Here is a 25415-nt window from a genome sequence, read left to right as displayed (position 1 = left end):
TTCGGAATATACTATTAATTTTCCTCCGACTGTCACATGAAAACTTAAGTTCCTCCTAATCTGCCGGCCTGTGTTCTAATTTTTCTTCCGAACGCTATCTTGTTTATACCCATTGCTTCGATACCGAACTTGTCAGCTGTCAATCACACACGAAACTTCTCGGCGAGCATGCGCACTCCGTGGCAAGCGAGAAACTAAGTGCTGTGTAATGTCTGACACGATGTCTCCGTTAGCGACAAGAGAACGTCTCCATAAAACACAATACTTAGCATTTCAAACCACAATAAATTTGTTTAAAGTAACACAACTATTCAAATCCGGTAAGTACATAAATTTTTAACTGCTTTATATATCACTTTTGGCAAAATCACAAGTGCCGACAATGCGTGTTATGAAACTAAAACTAATAAACATAGCCAATGTGTTCAATGAACACATTGGCTATGTCAAAAACAACAGATAGGATATTTCTGGCCTATCATCTCATTTCTCTACAATTAACCATGTCATCGAGTGGGACAAAAGCTGTTCTCCTTACATAGAGGAAGATTATCATTCAAGAATTTTCAAAGCAGCAGCCACAGTTGCCCATTCTACTGTCAACCTTAACAGAAATCGAGGCCTAATACTCCCAGAGATATGGAAAACCCTAATCAGAACTTTAAGAACGGAAGAAATGAACTTTAATACAAACTACAGAAAGTTCCTTAGCAACAGCTAGCTAACCTTGTACACGCGATACGTGTTTCACTCACGTTCGATACTATTCTATTTGTAATTATTCTAGTCAGTTTTTTACAGTTATTTTTGTCAGTTTTGCAGTTATGCATAATTGTGAGATTGTTCAAACTTATAAGTGCCCTGAAGATGCCAACAGTTAAAGTGTGGCGAAACTAGTTGGTTCAGTTCAATAAAATTGATCAACACTTGATCTGTAAACCAAATATTATTATTAAACATATGTACAGTTTACAAGCCACATGCTGTGGCTTTTGTACTATACAAAAGTGACAGGTAAAAGGAATCTAAATGTTTGTTAATCATTTATCCTAGCCTGACCTCTGGTGAGGAAAAAAAAAAAAAACGGAACTACATTAAACAATTTCTACATTCCTTTTGTATTGAAGGTTAATGTTAAGTAAAGTAATTATTCTAACAAGTGTGTTGTGTCTCCATAAATTCTTTACTATGAATGCTGACCACTGTGTAACCTTAAAAGAAAGAATAAACTCGAAGAAAATGAAGGGTAGTATTTTTTGATTTGTCTATTTTTGGAGTCTAGAAAAATATTATTGTAATGTATATTCCTCTTTGGCCTATTGGAGATGGTATTAGCTCACCTACTTATTTGTTATAAAAAGAAGGATAGTAATATTTAGCCATCTACCTTGGCAACACTTAAATCTATAATGCACTCAACCGGGCACAGCTGCACAAAGGCTACAAAACATGAGTGTTACTGTGCTCTGGCATATCTTCAATGTACTAATACTGCCTGAAGACCTTCCATTAGATCAAAATACAATCACACATATTCTCTGGAACAAAATCAACTGGACAAATCACTCAAAACTCTGAATGTCATTCGACAAGGGAGGCCAGGGCCTAGTCCCCCTTGACAACAAAATCACATCCTTCTTCCTCAAGCAATTTCAAGCCCATATCAGACCGATACAACTCTTGAACACATTCTGAAAATATCTAATAGATGAAATGATATTGGGATGGGTATAACTGATGATATACAACTATTTGCAGATGATGTAAAACTGGGGAGAGTGATAAGGAATTAACCAGATGTGGCCTTACAGGGACACTTGAATAGATTGTATGAATGGGCAATATTATGGAACTGGCAGTTCAATGTTGCAATATGTAAGGTTTTGAAATTTGGTACCCAACAATTGGATGCAATGTATATGTTTGGTGGGGAAATTTTGGATGAAGATGAGGAGATGAGAGACCTTGGAGTTGTAGTGGTGGACAAGGATCTGAAGTTCAGAGGTCACATTATCCAAGTTGTGAAGTCATCAAATCAGATAATGACAATGATGTGGAGGACTGCAATGTGCAGAAATAAAGAGCTTCTGGTTTCATTGTATAAGGCAGTGATCAGGCCTCATATTGATTATTGTGTACAGATTTGGTCCACTCGTTTTCACAGTGATGAGGATACATTAGAAGGGTGAGGATACATCCACAGAAGACAAGACTAAGGTAGTAACTGGTGTTTGGAATATGAAGACAGATTGAGGAAATGTTTGCAAAGCCTTATGAATAGGAGGAAGAGGGGGATATGATCGAGACATTTAAGTTGGTAAATAGATGTTACCAGGATAATATGAAAGCAAGTTTTCATAGGTTGGAAGAAGGGGCTAGAACAAGAGGATATACCTGAAGCTGTATAAGGAGGATATGAGCAGGAGCAGATTCTTTGCATGGAGAGTGGTTGTGAGTGGAATGCATTGCCTGACATTGGTGAATGCATTAAAAGCACGGTTTGATGGGCTTTATGTGCAATAGTGTGCATCTCTCACAATAAGTCTTTTGACTCCACAAGGGCTGGTGTTAATGACAACAATAAATTCAAATGATCAGAATTGCACCCTCATCTCCAAAACCACTTTCATTCTACTGTGATGTTTTCCACTGATAGAAAAGTACAGAATCCAAGGCCATCCATGAAATGCTGTGATGAATAAAAGTAATTTCTTCCATAGATATGAAGAGCCTAGAAACACCTATCACTTGAGAAAAAAATGAAAACAGAATGTAAATCTCTGCCATAGAAGAAATGCTCCATACTAGATTGATGCATATCTCAGAATTTTTCTAAGTCTTCAGGGATCAACTTGGGCCACACCTCCTTCAAATGTTGGAAGATGTTTTCAGGCTTTCACAAACTGCTACAATCTCAGTAAGATGTCTCATCCTCAATCAGGAAGACCACATTGAAAACGAGGTCCAATTTCAATCATTTCGAAATTTTTTCTTAGGTAGCTGCAAACCGGGTGAAGCTCACAGTGGAATATTATTATTATCCCAAGATCCCATGGAGTCAAAGACTCATCTATGAGGTCCATCTAGGAAGTGCCTTAAACACACTCAATTTCTCTGCAGACACCACACTCTCAGACAAGGCATTCCAATCATTCACAACTCTGCATGCAAAAAAACCTGCTTCTCACTCCCCTGCTCACACCCTCCTTATACAGCTTCCAGAGATGACCTCTGGTTCTCCCCTGATCTCCCACTATTTTCTGTAAAACCTCTCCAACATTGATCCTATAACAACCTCTTACTAACTTGTAGATGTCTATCATACACCCCTCTTCCTCCTATCAACTAGCCTGCAAATTGCATCTTCTGAACCTTTCCTCATATTCAACATTCCAGAGATCAGAAACTACCTTAGTCAGTCACCTCTGGACCCTTTCCAACATCTCTTCATCCTTTTGAAAACCAGATGACGAAATCTGTGCACAGCAGTCCATGTGCAGCCTAATCAAAGACTTGGAACAGAAAGAAAGACAATGGAACAAGAATTTCCCTACTTCTACAAGTCAGTGCCTCTGCATCATTCCCAAAATTCAATGTGTTGTCCATCTCTTATTTCCTCCACCTCCAACAATATATCCCCACCAAGCATAAATTCTACATCTCATCTTTGTTTTCCAAATTTTAAAATCTTACATTTTGCAACATTGAACTTACATCTCCATTTCTGTGCCCATTCATTCAATTTATTCAAGTCTTCTTGTAAGGCCACAACATCTTCTCTACTCTTCATGGTTCGTCCCAACTTTGCATCATCTGCAAACAACTGAATATCCACATCCAAATCTTTGCCATTATCATTAACATTCAGGTTAAACAGCAATGGCCCTAAAACAGACTCCACTAGAGGCACACCACTAGTGACTTTTCTCTTCTGGGATATTACTCTCCCATACACAACTTGCTGATGCCTATCTGATAGCCAGTCTCCAATCCAATGCACTAAATCTAATATCCAACCTCATCCGCCCTAGTTTGACTATCAACTTATCCTGCAGTAATCTATCAAAAGCTTTTGCAAAATCTAAGTATATTACTGTGCATCCCTCTCCTCTGTCAAAGGAAGCAGTCACTTTATTGTAATAAGTAAGTAGATTACTAAAACATGACCTCCCTTTAGCAAATGCATGCTATCCATCAAAGATAATATCATTGTTGCCAATCCACTTCTGGATCCTAGTTCTCACCAGCTTCTTCAACAACTTAACCACAACACCTGACACACAGACAGGCCTATAATTTGATGCTTGAGTTCTATCACCTCTCGTATGAAGCAGCACCATCTTGCCCTCCTTCCGCTCATTTGGAACTTGACCCAGTGCAAGACTCATATTAAAAAAATATGTGAAGGCAGATACGTGGTGATATATTATCAAATCCCATAGCCTTATTAACATCAAGTTTGCTGAATTCAGTCTCTCCTCCTCACCATCAACTGCTGTCAATCTCTCAATGATGTCACATTCACAAGACTATATTACTAGCTACTACTAGACTTATGCAGTACCAGAAGATCATTACATGATGACTTACTCTCAGAGATCTCATCCATATTGCAAATGGCCAAGATGAAAAGTTAGCACTAATTAATTTTGATCAGTAAAAACCTATGAACATGGTACAGAATAAATGTCTTTTCAAAACCCTAAGTTCATTTGGATATGGATTTCTTATTATGCGTAATCCACTTATTATATGTCACATTTTTCTGTTTACAAATAAACAGGCAGCATATCTGCATATCATCATACTCTTAAAGGATTAAGCAAGAATTCTCTTTCTCTCTCTCTCAGAGAGAGAGAAAGAGAGAGCAATACAATCTAGCCATTGACTTATTCTTGAAGATCATACACAGCACCAGGCTCTTCAAACAAATCAACATACTAGAATAATATCTGAAGATCAGCATTTGCTGATGACGTCACCATTATGATACATAATGAAATTGAAATGAAAGTAATTCATATCCAACATAGGCTATATGTGCCTCATGCAAAATTAAACTCTGGAAAAATCACAAGCTTTCAGGCAGACAAATGGAAAATGAGAACTGAGATCACTTATAAGAGTAACCTTTTTGCTCAGGGAAAGGATGCTAATCATCAAATAAATGGCTGCTAGTAATTTTTAAAAATTTTATTTGTTGAAAATAAAATAAAATAAAATAAAATAAAATCACTTCTCTCCCAAAACTCAAAACATACTTATGCAACCACTCTTGAAAACATTCTGAAAGGATCCAAAAGGGGACCCATGCTCTCCACAGTTCCCTGAAGTGCATTGTCATCTTACAAGCTATCATTGTATCGAGATGTTCTACAGCACTGAAAAGTACAGAACCTTATCATGCTAAATGGATCATCCCAGTCAGCTGTGCTTACAGAGTCACTTTTAAAAACAGGCACAACAAGTTTCGCAAATGGTGAATCCCTTCTTTTCTCTACATGGAATCTGGCAGGAGTAAGAAGCACAGCCAAGCTAAGGACTTGAAGTGGAAACCTTCAAAGTTTGCTGCTGCAAATACCAAATACAATACAAGAATATGGACATGCTATCATATTTGCACGTATATATATTCTTGTATTGTTTTTGGGATATGCTCCACGGAATCCAGATTACTAATGAGAACTGTCACGAATCTACTTTCTGCTTTGTATCTTCTGAGGCCTCTCAATTACTTTTAAGGGGCAGCTTCAAGAAAATATGCCACCTTCTCATGTCAGAGTATTCATCCTCACCTCCTCATGTTAGTATATATATTTGTCTATATCAACACCAGCATACCTACGCATGCCACACAACTTACAATGGGATCTTTCCTACATGAAAAAAGTGTCCTAGATCAGATATAGACATACAGTGGAAGTTGTGGCAAACTACATTCCAGAACAGAATTTCTGACTAAGGGAATTGGAAAAATGTTTCTTCTGCAATACCTCTCTCAATACACCTTAGAACACATAACCTGGCCTGTCCTGCAAAAAAAAGAAGAAAAAAAAAGCTATTAGGTTAGGTTCCACATACCTATGACAATGCTTCACAACTTCTACTCCACATGTGTAGCTTCCTTTACATTTTCACTAAGACCAACATTATTATTCCAAGACCCTCATGGAGTCAAAGACTCATCACAGGCATTCCCTTTGTCATACACACAGCTCATCATATTGTGCCTTAAATAGGTTCAAATTACCTGCAGATACCATGCAAAAAATCCTGCTTCTCACTCCCTTCCTCACATTCTCCTTATATAGCTTCCATGGATGACCTCTTGTTCTCCCCCATCTCCCACCATTTTATGAAAAAACCTCTTCAACATTAATTCTATAATTAATCCTGAAACCATTATCTACAGGTTTATACTTCAACACAAAAGAAGTAAACAGTCATTACATCCATCCAACACATCATGTGTAACTTACACAAGTAACTAAATATAGACTTTCTTTTGAATACTCCATCAGAGCAAATGAGGGACTCTAGTTCAATTCAGTGAATAGCAGAACCCTCTGCTGGACTGGAGAAGACAATGTGAACTTCATGTACCTGAAAGTGATCCAGAACTGCAGTATCTCTTTGGTTACAAGAAAGATATCTTTTCTTTTCTTATTTTTCTCTTCTCTTTATTATAATATTTTTTTTTCTATTGTGGAATGTATATTATATAAAAAAGTAAAGTGTTTCTTGTTCCAGTTATTATTAAAAATTTTAAAAATTCAAATGTACATTTTTAAAAAAATTAATTATTAATACATATTATTATTATTTTATTCACACATTTTATACAGAGTCAAAACAAAACAAGATATTCAAACAACATTTGACTGGTGATACAGAACATTTCAGATTCTATTCAAGAATCTAAGAACAGTCTGTTAGGTAGCACAGTAAAATATGACTATTCCGAGTAGTGCTGTTTTTTGTAGAACTGATGGTCAATTCATTGATGTTTAATTCTTGTAAATAGTTGGACAGCTTATTTGAAATTGCACCAAGTGCACAGATAACTATTGGGATGATTTTGGTGCGATTAAGCCACAGCCAGCCAGCTTCGATTGGCAGATGTCGATATTTAGTGATTTTTCCAATTCTTTGTTAATGATGTTGTTATCAGTAGGTATTGCGATGTCAATAATAATAGCTGTCGTAGTGCAATTGGAAGAATAGTGGAACATTGCGCCTTTGATTAGAAAAGACCTGGGTTCAATTCTCATCGTGATGAGGGGAATCCTTATATGGGCTTTTTCAGCTGAAGGTGAGTTAGCCGATCTCATACGGTAGTAACGGGGTTTTTTTTTCATCCTGTGTACACACAAATCAGCCTTCAGAACACACGCAATTTACAGACAAAAAATACTGTTGTTGGTAATGATGGGCGATAGATGGTGTTGATGGTAGTAGTGTCATAGATGGATAATTAAGTAGTGGTGGAGAGAGTGAGATGTATTTAGCCAATTAGACTAGTGTCCTCCCACGATGAGTCCTTGGACTCCCTGGAGGTGTCATGTAATAATAATAATAATCCATACTTGTCGATATTCAATAATTGTGATGTCAGGTCTATTGTGGTTCCAAATGCTGATCAATTTATTTTCTAAAGTCCCAGAGAATTTTTGTCTTTTCTTTTAGTTATAGAGAATTTTTGCTATTTCGTTTTCCAATACTGTCTCTGTTTTATGCTGTCATCAGAAGTAGGAAATCCATATTTTTTGCATACATGCCAGTGAATTATTTTGGCCACTTGATCATGATAGTATTTATAATCATTTTGGACTATCTTGTTGCAGGCACTTAGATGTTGTATAGTCTCATCTTTCTGACTGTATAATCTGCAGTTGCTGTTATTATCAATGTTTAAAATTTTCGCTTTGATTGCATTAGTTTGTAATGCCTGTTCTTGAGTGGCTAGAATAAATGCTTTTGTTTCTTCTTTAATATATCCATATTGTAGCCATTTTCATGTCTTGGTCAACTCAATTTTTTTCTCAGTATTTCAAAGAAATTGGCCATGCAAAGATTTATTTTTCCAGTGCACATATTGGTTATTTTGTTATATCTTTTTGTAATTGGATTTATTATCTATTACTTTCTGAAGGCCTTCTTGTGAAATGGCCTGAAGCATTTGTTTAGTGCTATTGTCGATATAATTTTTAAACTAATTTCTTCTTCTTCTTCTTCTTCCACAGTGTCTGTCCTTGCAGCAGAGTCTGTCCACCTATTCTTTTTTAGTAAATACAGCCAATTAACATCATTCGTGGATGTAATGCATGATGCATAGTCATTAATTTTCTTGTTTTCCGGTCCAATTTCTCCAGGGTTTTTTTTGTCCAATCTATTAGGCCAGCTGTGTATTGGATCACTAGTATAGCTCAAGTGGTTCGTTGCTCTAATTGTGTTTAATCCATTAAGTTTTGTTTTCATAATATTTCTGACTCTATAGTGACTGACTCTGACTGTTTAGAATTCAGTATTATTATTATTAAGAGTCTATTGTTTAATAAGAGTGCACATTCATTACTTGTACCCTATTTAATCTTTAAAGTCTAGGGGCACCTTCTGATAGTGCATCATTCAAGCATTTTTTTTTTAATGCTTCCCATGCACTGCTAATATCCTTCCTATCTAGCAACCAATACTATGGGAGTGAACCTAGTATTATAATAAATTTAGTTTAATTCTTTATCCAAGTGTGAGCAAACAAAGTTTGTGCCTGAAAATATCTTTAATACTTTAATAAAAAGATGGCACACCTTTTGGCAACTCCTATAGGTAAAGATGACCTCGCTAATGCTTTTGCCTGGTATCTCCACTTCTGGGCCTGGCTCTCACTGAAGAGACCTCAATAATGGTTGAAACTAGTCTGGGTAGTGGCCCTTCCCTTAATGCATAACATTAGACATATCCGCAAGGAGATGTGTTTTGCATTATGGGAGATACTGAGATAGGAGTGATGTTAGCTTGGTCCACCTTTGCTACGAGTTGCCCGGTGTTGTACTACCTTACCCCAGTCCTGATGATATTTTCAGGCACAAACTTTGTTTGTTCACACTTGATAAAGGATTAAACTAAATTTATTATAATCTAACCAAGTGAAAAATAAACTTTCAACAACCTAGTATTATCTTCAGTAGGCCATAATTTCCTGCTTTGTAGTTCAGCATGTAAACTTTTCAGAATGAAACATTAATATACAAAGCCACTTCCCATGTATGTACAGAATGATCATTGTCACTGTGGAAAGAATAGTTACCTGCTTAAGCCCCCCCCCCCCCCCCCAGACACTATAATCATATGTCCAACAGTTCACAACAGCTTCATTCTTCATGTGTAATTTCACCACAACTTAATCAATGTTCATATAATTAAATTTATCCATGATAATTACTTATCCAGTACTTATCAAGTTTATTTTGCAATACATTTCATCATCACCAGCTACTGACCTCTAGCTCTGTAACAACACCCTCCACCTCACACTAGATAGCTTCAACCACACTGCTACATGGACAAATGTTACTAATTTGCAATCATAGCTTTCTACTCTAACTGAACTCAAATCATCTAATATCATTAGCAGCACATATCCCTTCCTCTGTTTGCTTCGCTTCTCTATCCTTTCTAAAAATATTGTACTCTTTACACTCAATACCAGTTAGTATATATGCTTCCAAAAGCCAGGTCCCACTATGCCTACAAGTCATCTTACTCACCAAGGCTATACACACACACACACACACACACACACACAGAGTATACGTAGCAAGCATACATAGTTGCATACATAGTGAGCAGCCTGTATGATTCTTGCTTTGGGTGTGAGAGAGTCCTAGTTCAAGCCCAAGACAGGCCCACAAAATTTTCTTCTTATTATTATTATTATTTGACACCTCCAGGGAGTCCAAAGACTCATCGAGGGAGGGCAACTGCTCCACAACTCTGTCTCAACCACTCAATCCACCAACTGACCGCAACTACACCAACGCCATCTACTGCCAACCACCGCCGCTAGTATTTCCACAAACAACACAAACATCCATACCCACGGCAGATTCGAACCCGCAGCCTTTTGGCTGGAGAGCGGATACGCTAACCACTTGGCCAGCCAGGCTGGCAATTTAGATGGTTTCTTTACGTTGGGAAGACTTACAAGTAGCACTACTGTTGTTGATTCCCTTCAGAAAGATTTGAATAGACTTTTGGCTTGGACAAAGGAGTGGGGTTATCGTTTTAATATTAAAAAAGTGAAAGGTAAGGTGTTGCATTTTACAGTGTAGAAATATAAGGCTGTTTAATATATTGATTTGCTGTACTGTAGATGAGATTCGAGATCTGGGAGTGATGGTTGACAATAGACTGATGTTTAGAGGGCATATTGCAGGTGTTGCAAAAATTGCACACTCCCTTATTCCTGTATGATAAGAAGTATACTAATATGCAGGGATAAGGGGGTGGTTGTGCCACTGTATAAAGCACTAGTCAGACCACACTTTGACTACTGTGCTCAGATTTGGTCACCTGGTTTTCATTGTGATGTGAAGCCATTGGAGAGAGTCCAGGGACGTGACTAAGACAATACCAGGGCTCTGGAATGTTGGCTATGGAGGGATGTTAAAGGGGAATGTAAATACAGAGTTTAGTGGATGGGTGGAAAAGAGGTGATATTATTATTATTCAGGCCTCCATGGAGTCAAAAGACTCATCGTGGGAGGTCCTTCCTAAGAAACACAAAGTCTATCAAGACTCATTGAGGGGAGGTCCCCCCTAAGAAACACAAAGTCTATCATACCACTCCTTAAACTCATTGATTGTTCTCGCTCTCACAACTCCATTAGGCAATGCATTCCATGGTTCAACCACCCTCCATGCAAAGAAACCACTCCTCACCCTCTTGCTCACAGTTTCCTTTTGTAACTTCCAGGGATGGCCTCTTGTCATCACTCCTTCCCACTGTTGTTAGAGTGGGCATATGTTTCATTCATGCACATATGCTCACTTCTAATCCTCCCCACCACCATATATAATAGTTCTAGTTTCCGAGTTCTGCATTTTGATTCCCTTACTGAACATGTAAGTGGTTTCTTTGCATTCCATGGTTCAACCACCCTCCATGCAAAGAAACCACTCCTCACCCTCTTGCTCACAGTTTCCTTTTGTAACTTCCAGGGATGGCCTCTTGTCATCACTCCTTCCCACTGTTGTTAGAGTGGGCATATGTTTCATTCATGCACATATGCTCACTTCTAATCCTCCCCACCACCATATATAATAGTTCTAGTTTCCGAGTTCTGCATTTTGATTCCCTTACTGAACAACCCTTTCTGTAAACATCTAAATCCAAGTCCATTCTGGTGGAATCATCTTTCATACATAAGTTCTTTTATCCATCAAAGTCACTCAATATATATATATATATATATATTAACAGCATTCCATTACTCCTACACAACCTATGCATTAACTAACTTGCAATCATGGCCCTTCTTTTCAGTTCACTCTTATCATATTCTTATTCACTCTCAACATATTATGGCAACGGTTGACATCTTTACTCTCTTCTTTTTTACTTCTTTCCATAACACTTTCATATTCTGTCTTTCTGTACTTGAGTACAAGAAGGCTATGGCTATGTTACTGAAACACCTTTCAGATCATTCATACCTACTAAAACTATCAATTCTCTCTCTCTCTCAATTCTAACAGTGTCAGTAATATCTTTAATCTATCCAAACATCTTCGTTGTGAAAGACCAGACCAAGATCTAGATTGCTGTAGTTTGGCCTACACTTTCATATTGTGATGATGATCTGAACATTATAGGGAAGTACATGGTGTAATGTGGATAGTAGACTGTGTAGAATAGATGAATGGTGGATAAAGCAGCATAGATAGTGGGCTGCATGGGTCCTTGGACTCCATCGAAAAGTAATGTAATAATAATATTAATAACTCTTAGTGCTTTAATTTTCCAATTTTTACAGTAATTAAGCATTAAAGATCATATGTTCTATGTTTGCTATCTCAAGAAGAATATCTATAGCCCATTTTCAGGTCTAAATTTTATTAAAAAAACTCCACACTCTATGTGGTTGTTTTGCATTTGTAACAAACTTAGTGTTGTGTGCTCTGAAGATGCTGGATATAATACCAGGAAATATTAGCTTTCAAGTTAATAAATAGTTATTTTCTTATCCATCTGTGTTCATATCAAATCGTGAAATCTATTACAAAAATGTCTGACAAACACATAAGCCTATCCACGTGCATAAATAGGAAGCATTATTGATTAATCACCCACTTAATTCTGCATGTACATCCATGAATGCTACTAAACAGAATTAGCAAACCATAATCTATTTTCTTCAAAAAGTTATTTTATTACCATAAATATTCAGTTTTTCATCATCATCAAATTCCTGCCATGTACCCTCAAGGGGTGTTCAGGATATGATAGTACTACATGAATAATTTACATCATTACTAACTTCCTATCTACAATTTTCCTTCGAATCAGTCTGTTACTTGTCAAAACTCTAACATTATCAGATCTTATATTTCTATCATCTAAGGCACTTTTTACTGTATCACTCCACCTATATCTTGGTCGTCCTCTGGGTCGTTTTTCCTGCCAATCTGGCAGAGAACATTTGTTTCGCTAATCTTTCCTCGTCCATTCTATTTAAGTGACCATACCACCTGTGATTAGCTCTGCTAATGCATTCCTGTATGCTGACAATGTCTAGTTCTTTCCTAATATCCTCATTTTTAATATGATATTGCCATTGATGCCATCTGTTCATGCCCCTAATCTTTCTCAGGACTCTCATATCTGCAGTCTCTAGTCTTTGGTCAAGTGTTTTACTTTTGATCCAGCTCTTTGATCCATAAGTTAAAACTGGTTTGAACACTGTCTTGTATACAGCTAATTTAGTGTTCTGACTAATTTCTCTCTTATTCCATATGAATTTATTCAATTGACTTCCTACCATACCAGCTTTGTTGATTCTGTTGTCTATTTCCATATTTAATTTACCATCTTCACTAAAATTCGTGCCTAAGTAGATGAAATGTTTTACTTGTTCCACAGGTTCTCCATTCACAACGCATTTGACATTTTCAATGCTTCTGCCTATTTTCATTATCTTTGTCTTGTTATTGCTGACCTTCATACCATATCTATTACAACAGTTATTCAATTTAGTCAGGGAACCTTGCAGACCTATAGCAGATTTATTTAGAAGTATAACATCGTCTGCATAAAGCAAAGAGCTGACAAAGGGGTGCTTAAGGTCAAAACTGTGTAACTGAGAGGAGGCCTCCACATAGCTTTTAAAAGAATGCAGAGAACCGACCAGGGCTTCTGACCTAATGTCCAATCCTCACCTTCTCGTGGTGCACCCTGTTAGGTATCTGGATACCTAACAGGGTTCATACTGGATACTGAACAAACGAGGATGGGCTGGCAATTTAGGATTTAGCTGACCAAATTGTATTCTTATTGGCTTAAACTAAAATAGAAAATGATGGTACAACATGACAGAATATTCAGTTTTTTTTAGCAGATTATATGTGGATCTTTATTCTATCTAGAAAGATAATTGAAGGATGATAAGAAATGACCTAATTAATGCTCATTTTCACCTCTAGTGTCTTTCAAGATGTCAAAGAGTGTTTTTTTGTTAAGTATTATTTACCAAATTAGCTGTATACAAGATGGTATACAAGCCAATTTTAACTTATGGATCTGAGAGCTGGGTCAGAAGTAAAACACTTGACCAAAGACTAGAGACTGCAGATATGAGAGTCCTGAGAAAGATTAGGGGCACGAACAGATGGCATCAATGGCAATATCATATTAAAAACAAGGAAATTAGGAAAGAACTTGACATTGTCAGCATCCAGGAATGCGTTAGCAGAGCTAATCTCTGGTGGTATGGTCAGTTAAACAGAATGGGAGAGGAAAGATTACCAAAACAAGTGTTCTCTGCTAGGTTGGCAGGAGGAAGATCAAGATATAGGTGAATTGATATGGTAAAAAAGTGCCTTAGTATAAGGGGGACCGGAGAGTAATTAATTATTTTTAATAGGTAATTTTTAGCCGATTGTTTTTTCTTAAATAACACATAAATTATTAAATTTGATTTTTATTTTAACGTTAGCATTACTTTCTATTGAAAAAATCTGTTTTTTTTAATTGTAGATTATTTTTTTTAATATGGCAGACTTTAAAGTTGAAGAGCACCATTTACGTCATTGTATGCTGTTTTTGTTTCACCAAGGAAAGAATGCTACCGAGGCTACCAAAATCATTTGCTCAACTTATGGAGACGTATTGAAGGTTAACAAATGTCAGCGATGGTTTAGGAGATTTGCAGAAAGAAATTTTGATCTCTCTGATCGTCTTCGATCTGGAAGACCTCTTACTCTAGATGGCGATGCTCTTAAGACTCTCGTTGAATCAGATTCAAAACAAACCATACAAGAATTATCAGAGAAACTTAATTCATCATGGTCAACTGTCCAAGAGCACTTGCATAAGAGTGGTAAAGTTCTTAAACAGGGTGTATGGGTACCGCATGAACTGTCAGAAAACAATAAAGCACAGAGACGGGCAATTGGCAATTCATTGTTGACCCCTTTTTGGAACGAGTTCTGGTGATGAAAAATTAGTGCTGTATAAGAATAATAAATGCAAAAAACAGTGGCTTAAATCAACTCCAATTCCAACACCTAAAGATGGACTTCATCCACAAAAGGTTCTGTTGTGCGTTTGGTGGGATATTCATGGAATTATTCATTACGAACTCATGGAACAAGGTAAGACCATCACAGCAGCCTAGATGGCTGCTGTGATGGTCTTACCTTGTTCCATGAGTTCCATCTACTGTGAACAATTAGAGCGACTACATCAAGCATTGTTAATGAAACGTCCTGCGCTTGTCAATCGAAAAGGAGTAATTTTGCAGCAAGATAATGCAAAACCACATTCTGCAAGAATGACTCAAGAAAAAATTAGGCAGTTAGGATGAGAACTTCTACCACATCCTCCATATTCACCGGATATCACCCCTAGTGACTATCACTTATTCGGGTCCTTAGAACACAGCATAAGAAATAAAACCTTCTGTTCGCAGGATGATGTCCAAAGGTGTTTGATATCATTTTTTGCCTCCAAAGAAAAACGTTTTTCAAAAAAGGAATTTTAAACTTAGTAGATCGTTGGAATAAGGTTATAATTAACGATGCCGATTATAGAATTGAATAATGTTAATTTGTTCTTTAATAAAATTTATATTAAAAATGTAGTTCAAAAAATTGATTACTTTCCAGTCCCCCTTATAGATAGAAATATAAGATCTGATAATATTGGAGTCTTGACAGGTAACAGACTGATCTGGAGGAAAATTGTAGATAGGAAGTTAGTAATGATGTAATTTTTCATGTAGTACTATCATATCCACAGTGCCGGATTTACGTATGAACTAAAAAAGCTACGGCTTAGGGCCTCGCAATCTGCCGGGAGTCTCAAATAAAAAAATAAAAAAATATAAAAATTGATAAAAAAAAATATTCATAGAAAAATCACTCAAATGAAGTCAGACATATCACGATGATAATTTCTAAATAATTTTAAATATACAAAATATAACAAAAGAAGTTTTCCCTCTCAAAAACATATTAATTAAAATTTTTATCTTTAATACCTAAATAATTTTTAATTTATTTTTTAAAATCATTATTTAGAAAATGTTTGTAATATTTTATTTTCTAGCATTTACTTCTGCTATTCCATTTCCAACCATACAATGAAGCGAACATTTGTAAGCGGATACCAGAAAAGAAAAAGAAAGCAGCAGTTTGAAGATGAATACAAAAAAAGCAACAAAACTTGATATATATTTCACTGCAGCAACGAAAGATGATCCACAGACCCAGGGAGAGCAGCCAATTCCAAAACAACAACCTATTGTCTCTGAGATCATAGAGTCTGGAATCTCAGCTGATGGAAATATTGTAACTGATCCCAGTGTGAGCGTTGCTGCTGTTGGAGAACCGACATCTACAGTTGAAACAAAAAAAAATTCACAAAACTCAGTGATATCGATCAATGGGGTGTCCTCACACAAGATGAACTTTCATACTGGATCTTAAAAGGTCCATCAGAGTGTCAGCACTGGAACGGTCCATTTGAAAACTAAGCATTCATTCAAAAATCAGGTTAGATATTGTTCAAAAGGTCTTTTTCAGAATAGGAAGGTTAATGGTGAAGTATACGATCGGGAATGGCTTGTGTACTCACCAACAATAGGTTTGTATTTATTGCTTTGTCTGCAAACTGTTTTCAACATCAACTGCAGCACTAGCTTCTGATGAATTGCAATGGGATTTTCTGCAAAATCCCATTGCAATTCATAGTCGTGAACACTCTGAAGATCATAGAAAAGCTTTGCTTACATACTTGACAAGAAAGCGTGGTCAAACCTTAGACTCGGGACTAGCAAAACAAATAAAAGAAGAACAGCTTTATTGGAGGAACGTGCGTGAGCATGTTGTTGCAGTGATATGCACATTAGCAGAACGTTGTCTGGCTTTTAGGGGAGACAATGAAACTTTTGAATCGCAAAATAATGGCAACTACCTTGGTTTGTTAGAATTGACAGCTAAGTTTGATCCATTCTTTTGAATCACATAAAACAACATGGAAACAGAGGATCTGGGTCTCCTTCATATTTATCAAAGACAGTATGTGATGAATTGATCCTGCTTATGTCTAATAAAGTAAGAAAATCAATTTTGGAAAAGAAAGAAAATCTGAGAAAGGCAGGTTACTTCAGTTTGTCTGTGGACTCTACGCCAGACTTTCCCATGTGGATCAACTAACTGTTACAGTAAGGTATGTATCACCTGGTGATGGTTTACCTGTTGAACGTTTTCTGACTTTCCTAGAGTTGGAAAATCACAGTGGTGAATGTATAGCAGGTATGGTGGTGGATTATCTAAGTAGGGACTGCAAAGTTGATTTCAGCAAATGCCGAGAACAGTCATATGATAATGCAGCGAATATGGCTGGCATATACAAGGGAATGCAACAAAAAATCCTTGAGTTAAACAAGCATGCTATATATATTCCGTGTGCCGGTCACTCACTAAATCTTGTTGGGCATGCTGCTGTAGATTGCTGTTTAGATGCAGTAAAATTTTTTGCTGTTGTTCAAGAAATATACACTTTATTTTCATTTTCTACAGAGAGGTGGCCTGTGATGTTATCTTTCTTGAAAACAGACTCAGATACCAGAATGCTAAAAAGACTGTCTGACACTAGGTGCGAATTTAAAACTTTCTGTTCTATGAGCCTTATATGTCATTTTTAAAACCCTTTAATTATATAATTATTTCTGTGATTTTGTAAACGCATATGTTATTATTTTTTTAATAAAAATTAAAAGACAATATATTTTCATATATTAAAAAGGCATATATATTTTAACTTTTTCTGAGACCAGCTGATGTAATTTAAAACAGTAGGGGGCCTCTGGGTTTTGTATAGCTTAGGGCCTCAGCAAGTCTAAATCCGGCCCTGCATATCCTGTACACCCCCTTGAGGGTATATATCAGGAATCTGATGATGATGTACTTTATCATCACCATCCCTCAATTATTCAATCACAGTAGGAAAGAAATTTGCCTAATAGATAACTGAAGGTGCAATTACATGGTGCAGTAACAGAAGTTCGCTGACACATTAACACATTCAAGAGTTGGTTAATTGAAGGCCAAATAATTGAGAGAACACTATGTATATGTGTGTATCACTGCTTCTAGCTCATTTTAGATGAATACAGAATCAGGACTTCTCACACTCCTTTCTTTTTGGCAGATTCTGCTTTCACACATAGCCATTCTACAATCTTCAATAAACTCCAGTATTCAATAATATTGTAGTTTATTGCTTCAAGCAATCTTATATACTTCAAAGATAGGAAATTATTAACTTAGGTGAGAACTTTGCTTTTTGGAACAAATGGCTAACTAAACCATTCATGTTTGATATATAATAGTGATTTGATAAAATGAAGTTAAATAGATATGATGAATTATATGATTAAATAGTATATAAATGATTAAATAGTATGCTTATAGTATGATAAAATAAATATGATTAATAGTATGATGAATTATATTTTAAATCAAAAATTTTTTTTCAGATTTTTTACATATTTTAATTGACTACAACTTTTTGAAAATGGCTATTTCTTACCTCTAACAGTTAATACATATGTTACTTCATCTGCTCCATGCCTATTTTGGACATGACATGAATAATTTCCTGAGTCTGTTGTTTGCAATTTTTTCATAACCAGAGCACCACTTGAAGAGACCTCCATTCTGTTTAACTTGGGCAAAGGTTCTCCTCTGAAGTCAAATATTTTCATCACTTAAGTTATATCTGTAGATGACTTAATGGGTAAAATAGGAAGGGAAGAAGTAAAACAAAAGAAGAAATAGAGAAAGAGATAGAGCAGCTGGACAAAATTCTACAATCTATATATGCAAATACAGCATTAAAGTGGAGAGAGAGAGAGAGAGAGAGAGAGTGAGAGAGAAACAAAAAAGAAAATGAAGAAGGGAAGTTTTCTGAAGTTTACTCTATTCCAACAAATAATTCTATTCAGCATCTTCATGAGACAATTACATAAATAACTAAAAAAATCTTAGTAGTAGTAGCACTGATTAATGAGAAATATGACAAAATGCAAACATTCCAATTATATATACAGTCGGGTCTCTTTTTATGCGGTAGAAACGTTCCACAGAAAACCGCACAAAAAAGACCTAACTTACTTGCAGGCACAGACCTAAAGTAGACCTTTTTAGACCTAACTTACGTTGAACAATTAGGGATACGTTCCATAATTTTCTAAACCACCATAAAACCGAAGCAATGAATTCAAATAAACCTAACTTTGCATAAAAAGTTTATAAAAATTCAGGAAAATAAGAATGCCTAAGTTTGTTTTAAAGCTTTATTCATTTAATTTTATTGAAAAGTAACAATTTTTTTTTTTTTTACATTTTTTCATCAGAATTATCGTCGCTATTAGACAATATTTGGCAACATTTGCAAACTAGTGCAAAATCACTTTCATCACCAGAAGAGATAGTCACTGCAACAGATCTGTATGGCAAAGGCAATGGTTCTTCACAAACAGAATTAACTTCACCCTCGTTCTGTGCAGAATTTTTCTTCTGACGATGTAATCAGTGATTAAACTTTGCAATGATGATGATTTTACTAATTTTTTATACAGCATGCAATATTCAGACATACATACAGTTCTAAAGCAAACATTGGAATTAAAGGATCATTCAAAATTTGTGTCATTAACAAGAAAATGATTTTCCAATTTATTGCACAGTTTAAGACCTTCTTGAATTATATTTGTAGTGAGGGGGACAGGTTTTTCTTCTGCTTCACAATCAATTTTTGGATCTTCGACGATATCTAAAGTTAATCGATATCCAATAATATCATCGTCACTTAAGCCATTATCATTATTATTATCCCAAGACCTCATGGAGTCAAAGACTCATCTGGGAGGTCCTTTTATCACACACACAGCTCATCATACCATGCCTTGAACACATTCAAACTCCTTGCAGACACCGCACTCTCAGGCAAGACATTCCAATCATTTACAACTCTGCACAAAAAAAACCTACTCTCTTTATACAGTTTCCAGGGATGACCTCTGGTTCTTCCCCGATCTCCCACTATTTTCTGTAGAACTTCTCCAGCATTTATCCTATAACAACCTCTTACCAACTTGTAAGGTCTCTATCACGTCTCCCCTCTACCTCCAGTCCACCAGACTCTGCAAATTACATGTTCCCAATCTTTCCTTATACTTGACATTCCAGAGGTCAGAAAAACTACCTCAGAGGTCAGAAAAACTACCTTTGGACCCTTTCTAACATCTCTTCATCCTTCTGAAAACCAGGTGACCAAATCTGGGCACAATAGTCCATGTGTGGCCTAATCAAAGCCTTATATAACGGAACAAGAATCTCCCTACTTCTACACGTCAGTGTCCTCTGCATCATTCCCAGAAGTCTTTGTGTTGTACTTACAATTTTGGCTATGTGTCCCCTAAATTCCAGATCCTTATCCTCTATCCCCCCCCAGAGCTCTTATTTCTTCCACCTCCAACAATATATCCTCACCAAGCATAAATTCTGCATCCCATCTTTGTTTTCCAAATTTTAAAACCTTACATTTTGCAACATTGAACTCACATCTCTCCATTTCTTTGCCCAATCACTCAATTTATTCAAGTCTTCTTGTAAGGCCATAACATCTTCACTACTGTTCATGATTCATCCCAACTATGCATCATCTGCAAACAACTGAATATCTCCATCCAAATCTTCACCTATATCATTAATATAGAAGTTAAACAGTAATGGCCCCAAAACAGACCCCTGAGGCACTCCATTAGTGACTTTCCTTTTCCTGGATATCACTCCCCCATACACAACTTGTTGATACCTATCAGATAGCCAGTCTCCAATCCAATGCACTAATCTAATATCCAACCCCATCAGCTGTAATCATGGGGTACTCTATCAAAAGCCTTTGCGAAATCTAAGTATATTAATGTGTATCCTTCTCCTCTGTCTAAGGAAGCAGTCACTTTATTGTAATCAGTAAGTAGATTACTAAAACATGACCTCCCTTTAGCAAATCCATGCTGTCCATCAAAGATAACACTATTGTTGTCAACCCAACTCTGGATCCTAGTTCTCACAAGCTTCTCCAACAACTTAACCACAACACCTGACACACACATAGATAGGCCTATAGTTTGATGCTTGAGTTCGATCACCTCCTTTATGAAGTGGCACAATCTTGCCCTCCTTCCACACCTTAGGGACTTGACCGAGTGAAAGACTCATATTAAAAAAATATGTCAAGACAGGTGTCAACTCCATGGCACATTCCTTCAGAATACGTGGTGATATATTATCAATCCCACAGCCTTATTGACATCTAGTTTACTCAACTCCCCATACACCTCTTGCTCACTTACAGTCAGTCTCTCCTCCCCATCATCAACTGCTCTCAATCTCTCCACGAAGTCACATTTGATTGAAAGACCTTTATGAATTGCTCATTAAGTATCTCCACCACACATTCTCCAACAGCTGTCTTTATATCATTTTCTCCTATCAATGTCATCCTTCTATAATCATTCTTACTTTTGCTGGCTACATATCGAAAGAACTTAGGATTCTTTTTGGCTTCATTAGCAAATTGCTGTTCATACCTCTTTAGCTACCCTCACCAACCAAGTTACCCTCCTTGCCTTGTCTTTGTAGACCTCATGGAATTGGTTATTTCCACTTCTCTTATGCTGCCTTCACAATGCCCTCTAATTATCCACAAGCAATTCATCTACATCAGGGATCGCCAAAGTTATTTGCCGTCGACCCCTTCAAGAGTTTCTTGACTTTTTATCGACCCCCTATATTTTACTATTACGTAATTATAATAGGACAAGCAAAAAAAAAAGACGCTTCTGTGAGTTTTTAGATTGTTTATATTATAGTTACGGTGTTTATTTTATGTATAATATAGTATATATTATTATATTAATATTACTACTACTATCACTAGTAATATCACTGGTATTACTAGTGACATTAATAAACTACTTGTATTAATATCACTGGTATTACTACCACCGCTGCTCAACTCTTCAACATAGAGAAGTTTAGTTCATGAATGAATAACGATTGAATTATAATATGTATGTTGATGAATTTTAGAACATTAACGCTCACTTGTATGATGATGCGCAAAAATGAGACTGGGATCGAATACTTGTAAGTATCAGTAAATAAGAACCACGCACGTGTTGCAATCTCGCTCCCATTGCGCCGGCCAGCAGGAACCACCAACATCCGTTTATTGGTAAATACGTAATTTTGGCCTACTTGATTGGCCTCAGTAACTATTTTCATGACCTTACTCCATCTTACAGGTCCTATTCATGGACCTGTAAGATGGAGGTACTGATCCCACGATTCACTCTTAATTGCACTGTCATTACCTCCATGTCTTTTGTCATGGAGGTAATCCAAGTTAACCGAAATAATTATTACTTATACAATGATGTCTTATATTTTTCTGTCGACCCCCAATCGACCCCTGAGCCCGAATTGACCCCTAACAATGTCATACAATTCCAGGGGGTCGATATCAACCCCTTTGGTGACCACTGATCTACATCATTCTGGCTAAATATATCAAAACCTTCTCCACCAATTTCACGTGCCAAAGTAATGATTTCAGTTGATAATGTAGATGTTTGAATGGTTGCACTATTTGCAACACATCCAGGCCAAGCTGCTTTCCAGCAAGCATTTAAAATCTGTGGTCTTATTTCAGCGATAGCAGATGCAACATGATTTAAACAGTACAAAATAGAAAATTTTTTCCAAATGTCAGTTACTGATTCATTTTAATGATTCATTTTCTAGTTTATCTAATATAAATTAGAAAGTGTGCTTAACGTAATATTTTTTAAAAGTAGCAATTATGCCTTGATTTAATGGCTGAATAGTGCTTATTTTATTGGGTGGAAAAAACACTACCTGCACATTTGGATGTTCTAAATGCAGATGACTTGGTGCATTGTCAACAATTAATAAAACTTTAAAATCGAGAGCTTTTTGCTTCATGTATGTTTCCACTTCTGGTACAAAGCAATTACTGAACCATTCAGTTAATATAGCAGTTGTTACCCAGGCCTTTGAATTAGCCAGCTAATGAACCAGCAGCTGTTTTAGATCTTTGCCTTTTAGAGCACGTGGTCTTTAGAAATTGATTTACTAGGAAGGGTTTCAACATTCGATCCCCTGATGCATTGCAGAAAAGTAACAATGTTACTTGATCTTTGCATGCTTTAAATCCACTTGCTTTTTTCTCAGACTTTGCGATGTAAGTTCAACTAGGCATTTTCTTCCAAAACATTCCTATTTCGTCAGTGTTAAACACTTGATCGGGAGAATATCCACCATCTTCAATAATTTTGGCTAACTTCTCTTGTTAAATTTTTGGCTGCTTCTTCATTTTCTGCTGCAACCGTGCCTGTAATCTTCACATTATGAAGTGCATTCCTTTTTAAAAACTCGATTAGCCATCCTTTACTAGCCAAAAATTCTTTATCAGCCTGGGAAGCGGCAGTAGATGGCTCCAATTGCTTCATCTGTTCATAAAACCGAAGAGCTTTTTGTTTAATTAAATTACCACTTATAGGATTTCTTCTTTGAGTTAATTCTTCAATTGAAATTTCTAGCGCTAGTTCTGTTTTTTTTTTTTTTTAATAAAGCATCTCTTGAGTAGAATGATAATTTGGCACTTAGTTTTGTGCCAGAAATCACAGATTTTCTTATTGGGACTTCATTATTTTTAATTGCTCTTATAGTAGATTCGCCTAAATTAAAATGTTTATCAATTACCGTATTTCCCTCTCCTTTTGCTAAGTGATCTAAAATTGCAACTTTCATTTCCAAAGAAAAGCAATTTCTTTGGTGCTTTTTTTCTCCATTGGGCCAAATTAAATCTTTAAAATAAAAATTAACAAAATTTAGACTTACGATAATGAAAAGACAAACACTTACTCACATGCAAAATAAACTTCACGGACACTCACTGCTTACACATTACTCAGGTTATGCCAGAATGTGCTGCAACACGCTGTTCATTATGTACAACGGGGAAACCCCAAATTTGCATGACATATACATCACATAACTTCAAAACTGCATAAAAAACATATGAATAAAAAGAGACTCGTGTGTGTGTGTGTGTGTGTGTGTGTGTGTGTGTGTGTGTGTGTGTGTGTGTGTGTGTGTGTGTGTGTGTGTGTGTGTGTGTGATTTATCCAGTGGTTTAATTGTAAGGCTCTGAAAAGCTAATGAATAAGAGGTTTAGAAGACACCCATTATGACAGCAACCATTATTTGAATCACAATCATGCTTCAGATGCTATTTGTTTGGTAACATAACAGCATTACTTATTATTATTATTATTATTATTATTGTATGGGCAACTCCAAGGAGTTCTTAGACTCATTGAGGAGGCCCTAAACATCATGCCAAGAACTATCAACATTTACACAGTACCTATCATACTTTGCTTTGAACTCATTCACAGTAATGGCACCCATAACAGACTATGGAAACCTATTCCACTCATTCACTACTCTCCAAGCAAAAAACCTAGTTCTAACACCCTTACTAACTACACTCTTACTCAGTTTCCATGGATGGCCCCTAGTTCTCTCATCAACACACCTGTTCTGAAAAATTTCCTCTGAATTAATCTTGTAAAAACTCCTTCAGTAATTTGTATGTCTCAATCACATCACTCCTTGTCTGCCAATCAACCAGTTTCTGTAACCCACAAATCTTCAACCTGTTCTCGTAAGGTTCATTCCATAGACCTGTTACCATCTTGGTCACTCGTCTCTGGATCCTCTCCACCTCCTTCTCATCACCAAGAAACTCTGGCACCCAGGTCTGCACACAGTAGTCGATGAGGTCTTATTAAGGCTCGATAAAAAGGAACAATAACCTGTGAATAACAATAACAATTGGGAGATCAGGGGAGAACCAGAGGTCATCCCTGGAAACTGTATAAAGAGGGTGTGAGTAGGGGAGTGAGAGGCAGGTTTTTTTGTGCAGAGTTGTGAATGATTCCACAATTGCCTGAGAGTGTGGTGTCTGCAAGGAGTTTGAGTGTGTTTAAGACACGGTATGATGAGATGTGTGTGTGTGTGATAAAAGGACCTCCCAGATGAGTCTTTGACTCCATGAGGTCTTGGGAAATAATAATAATAATAACAAGTGATCTGATGAGCTGCTTTAGCCACTTTTGCTATATGTCCCCTAAACTTTAACTCCCTATCCACTAACACTCCCAAGTCTCTAGCTTCATCAATTTCCTGTAGTATAGTTCCACCAATATGGTATACAGCAGGTAATTTTTCACCCCAAAATGCATAACATTACCATATTGCTACATTAAACTGACATCCATTCTCCTTTGCCCAGTCTGCCAATCTATCCAAATCATTCTGCAAAATTTTGACATCATCTGTATTAACTATTGCTCTGCCCAACTTTGCATCATCGGCAGATAACTGTACAGTTCCTCTCTGATCCTTTCCTATATTGTTAATGAAGAAATTAAACAGCAGCAGTCCAAGAAACATAGTTAAGGAAATTAACAACATATACTATATATTAATTAGAAAAAACTTTTAAGTAATACTTCCAGTATTTCACAATAGTC

General features: G+C 36.4%; 1 protein-coding gene across 1 annotated transcript in view; it reads right to left on the bottom strand.

Annotated features, from left to right (window-relative positions):
• Positions 1-25415, bottom strand: part of LOC150093941 (cell adhesion molecule Dscam1-like) — a 1598688-nt gene that overhangs the window by 500907 nt on the left and 1072366 nt on the right. Inside the window, exon 22 of the mRNA XM_090412925.1 lies at positions 18314-18468. Within this exon, the coding sequence (XP_090269051.1) occupies positions 18314-18468 (155 nt within the window). The remainder of the gene's footprint in view (positions 1-18313; positions 18469-25415) is intronic.

This window comes from Typopeltis vanoorti, chromosome 23 (genome assembly GCF_054136105.1).
Source record: "Typopeltis vanoorti isolate ZY-2024b chromosome 23, IOZ_Tvanoo_1.0, whole genome shotgun sequence".
NCBI classification, from domain to species: domain Eukaryota; kingdom Metazoa; phylum Arthropoda; class Arachnida; order Uropygi; family Thelyphonidae; genus Typopeltis; species Typopeltis vanoorti.
The sequence above is the reverse complement of the archived record's forward strand: the minus strand, read 5'-3'. Positions and strand labels throughout refer to the sequence as shown.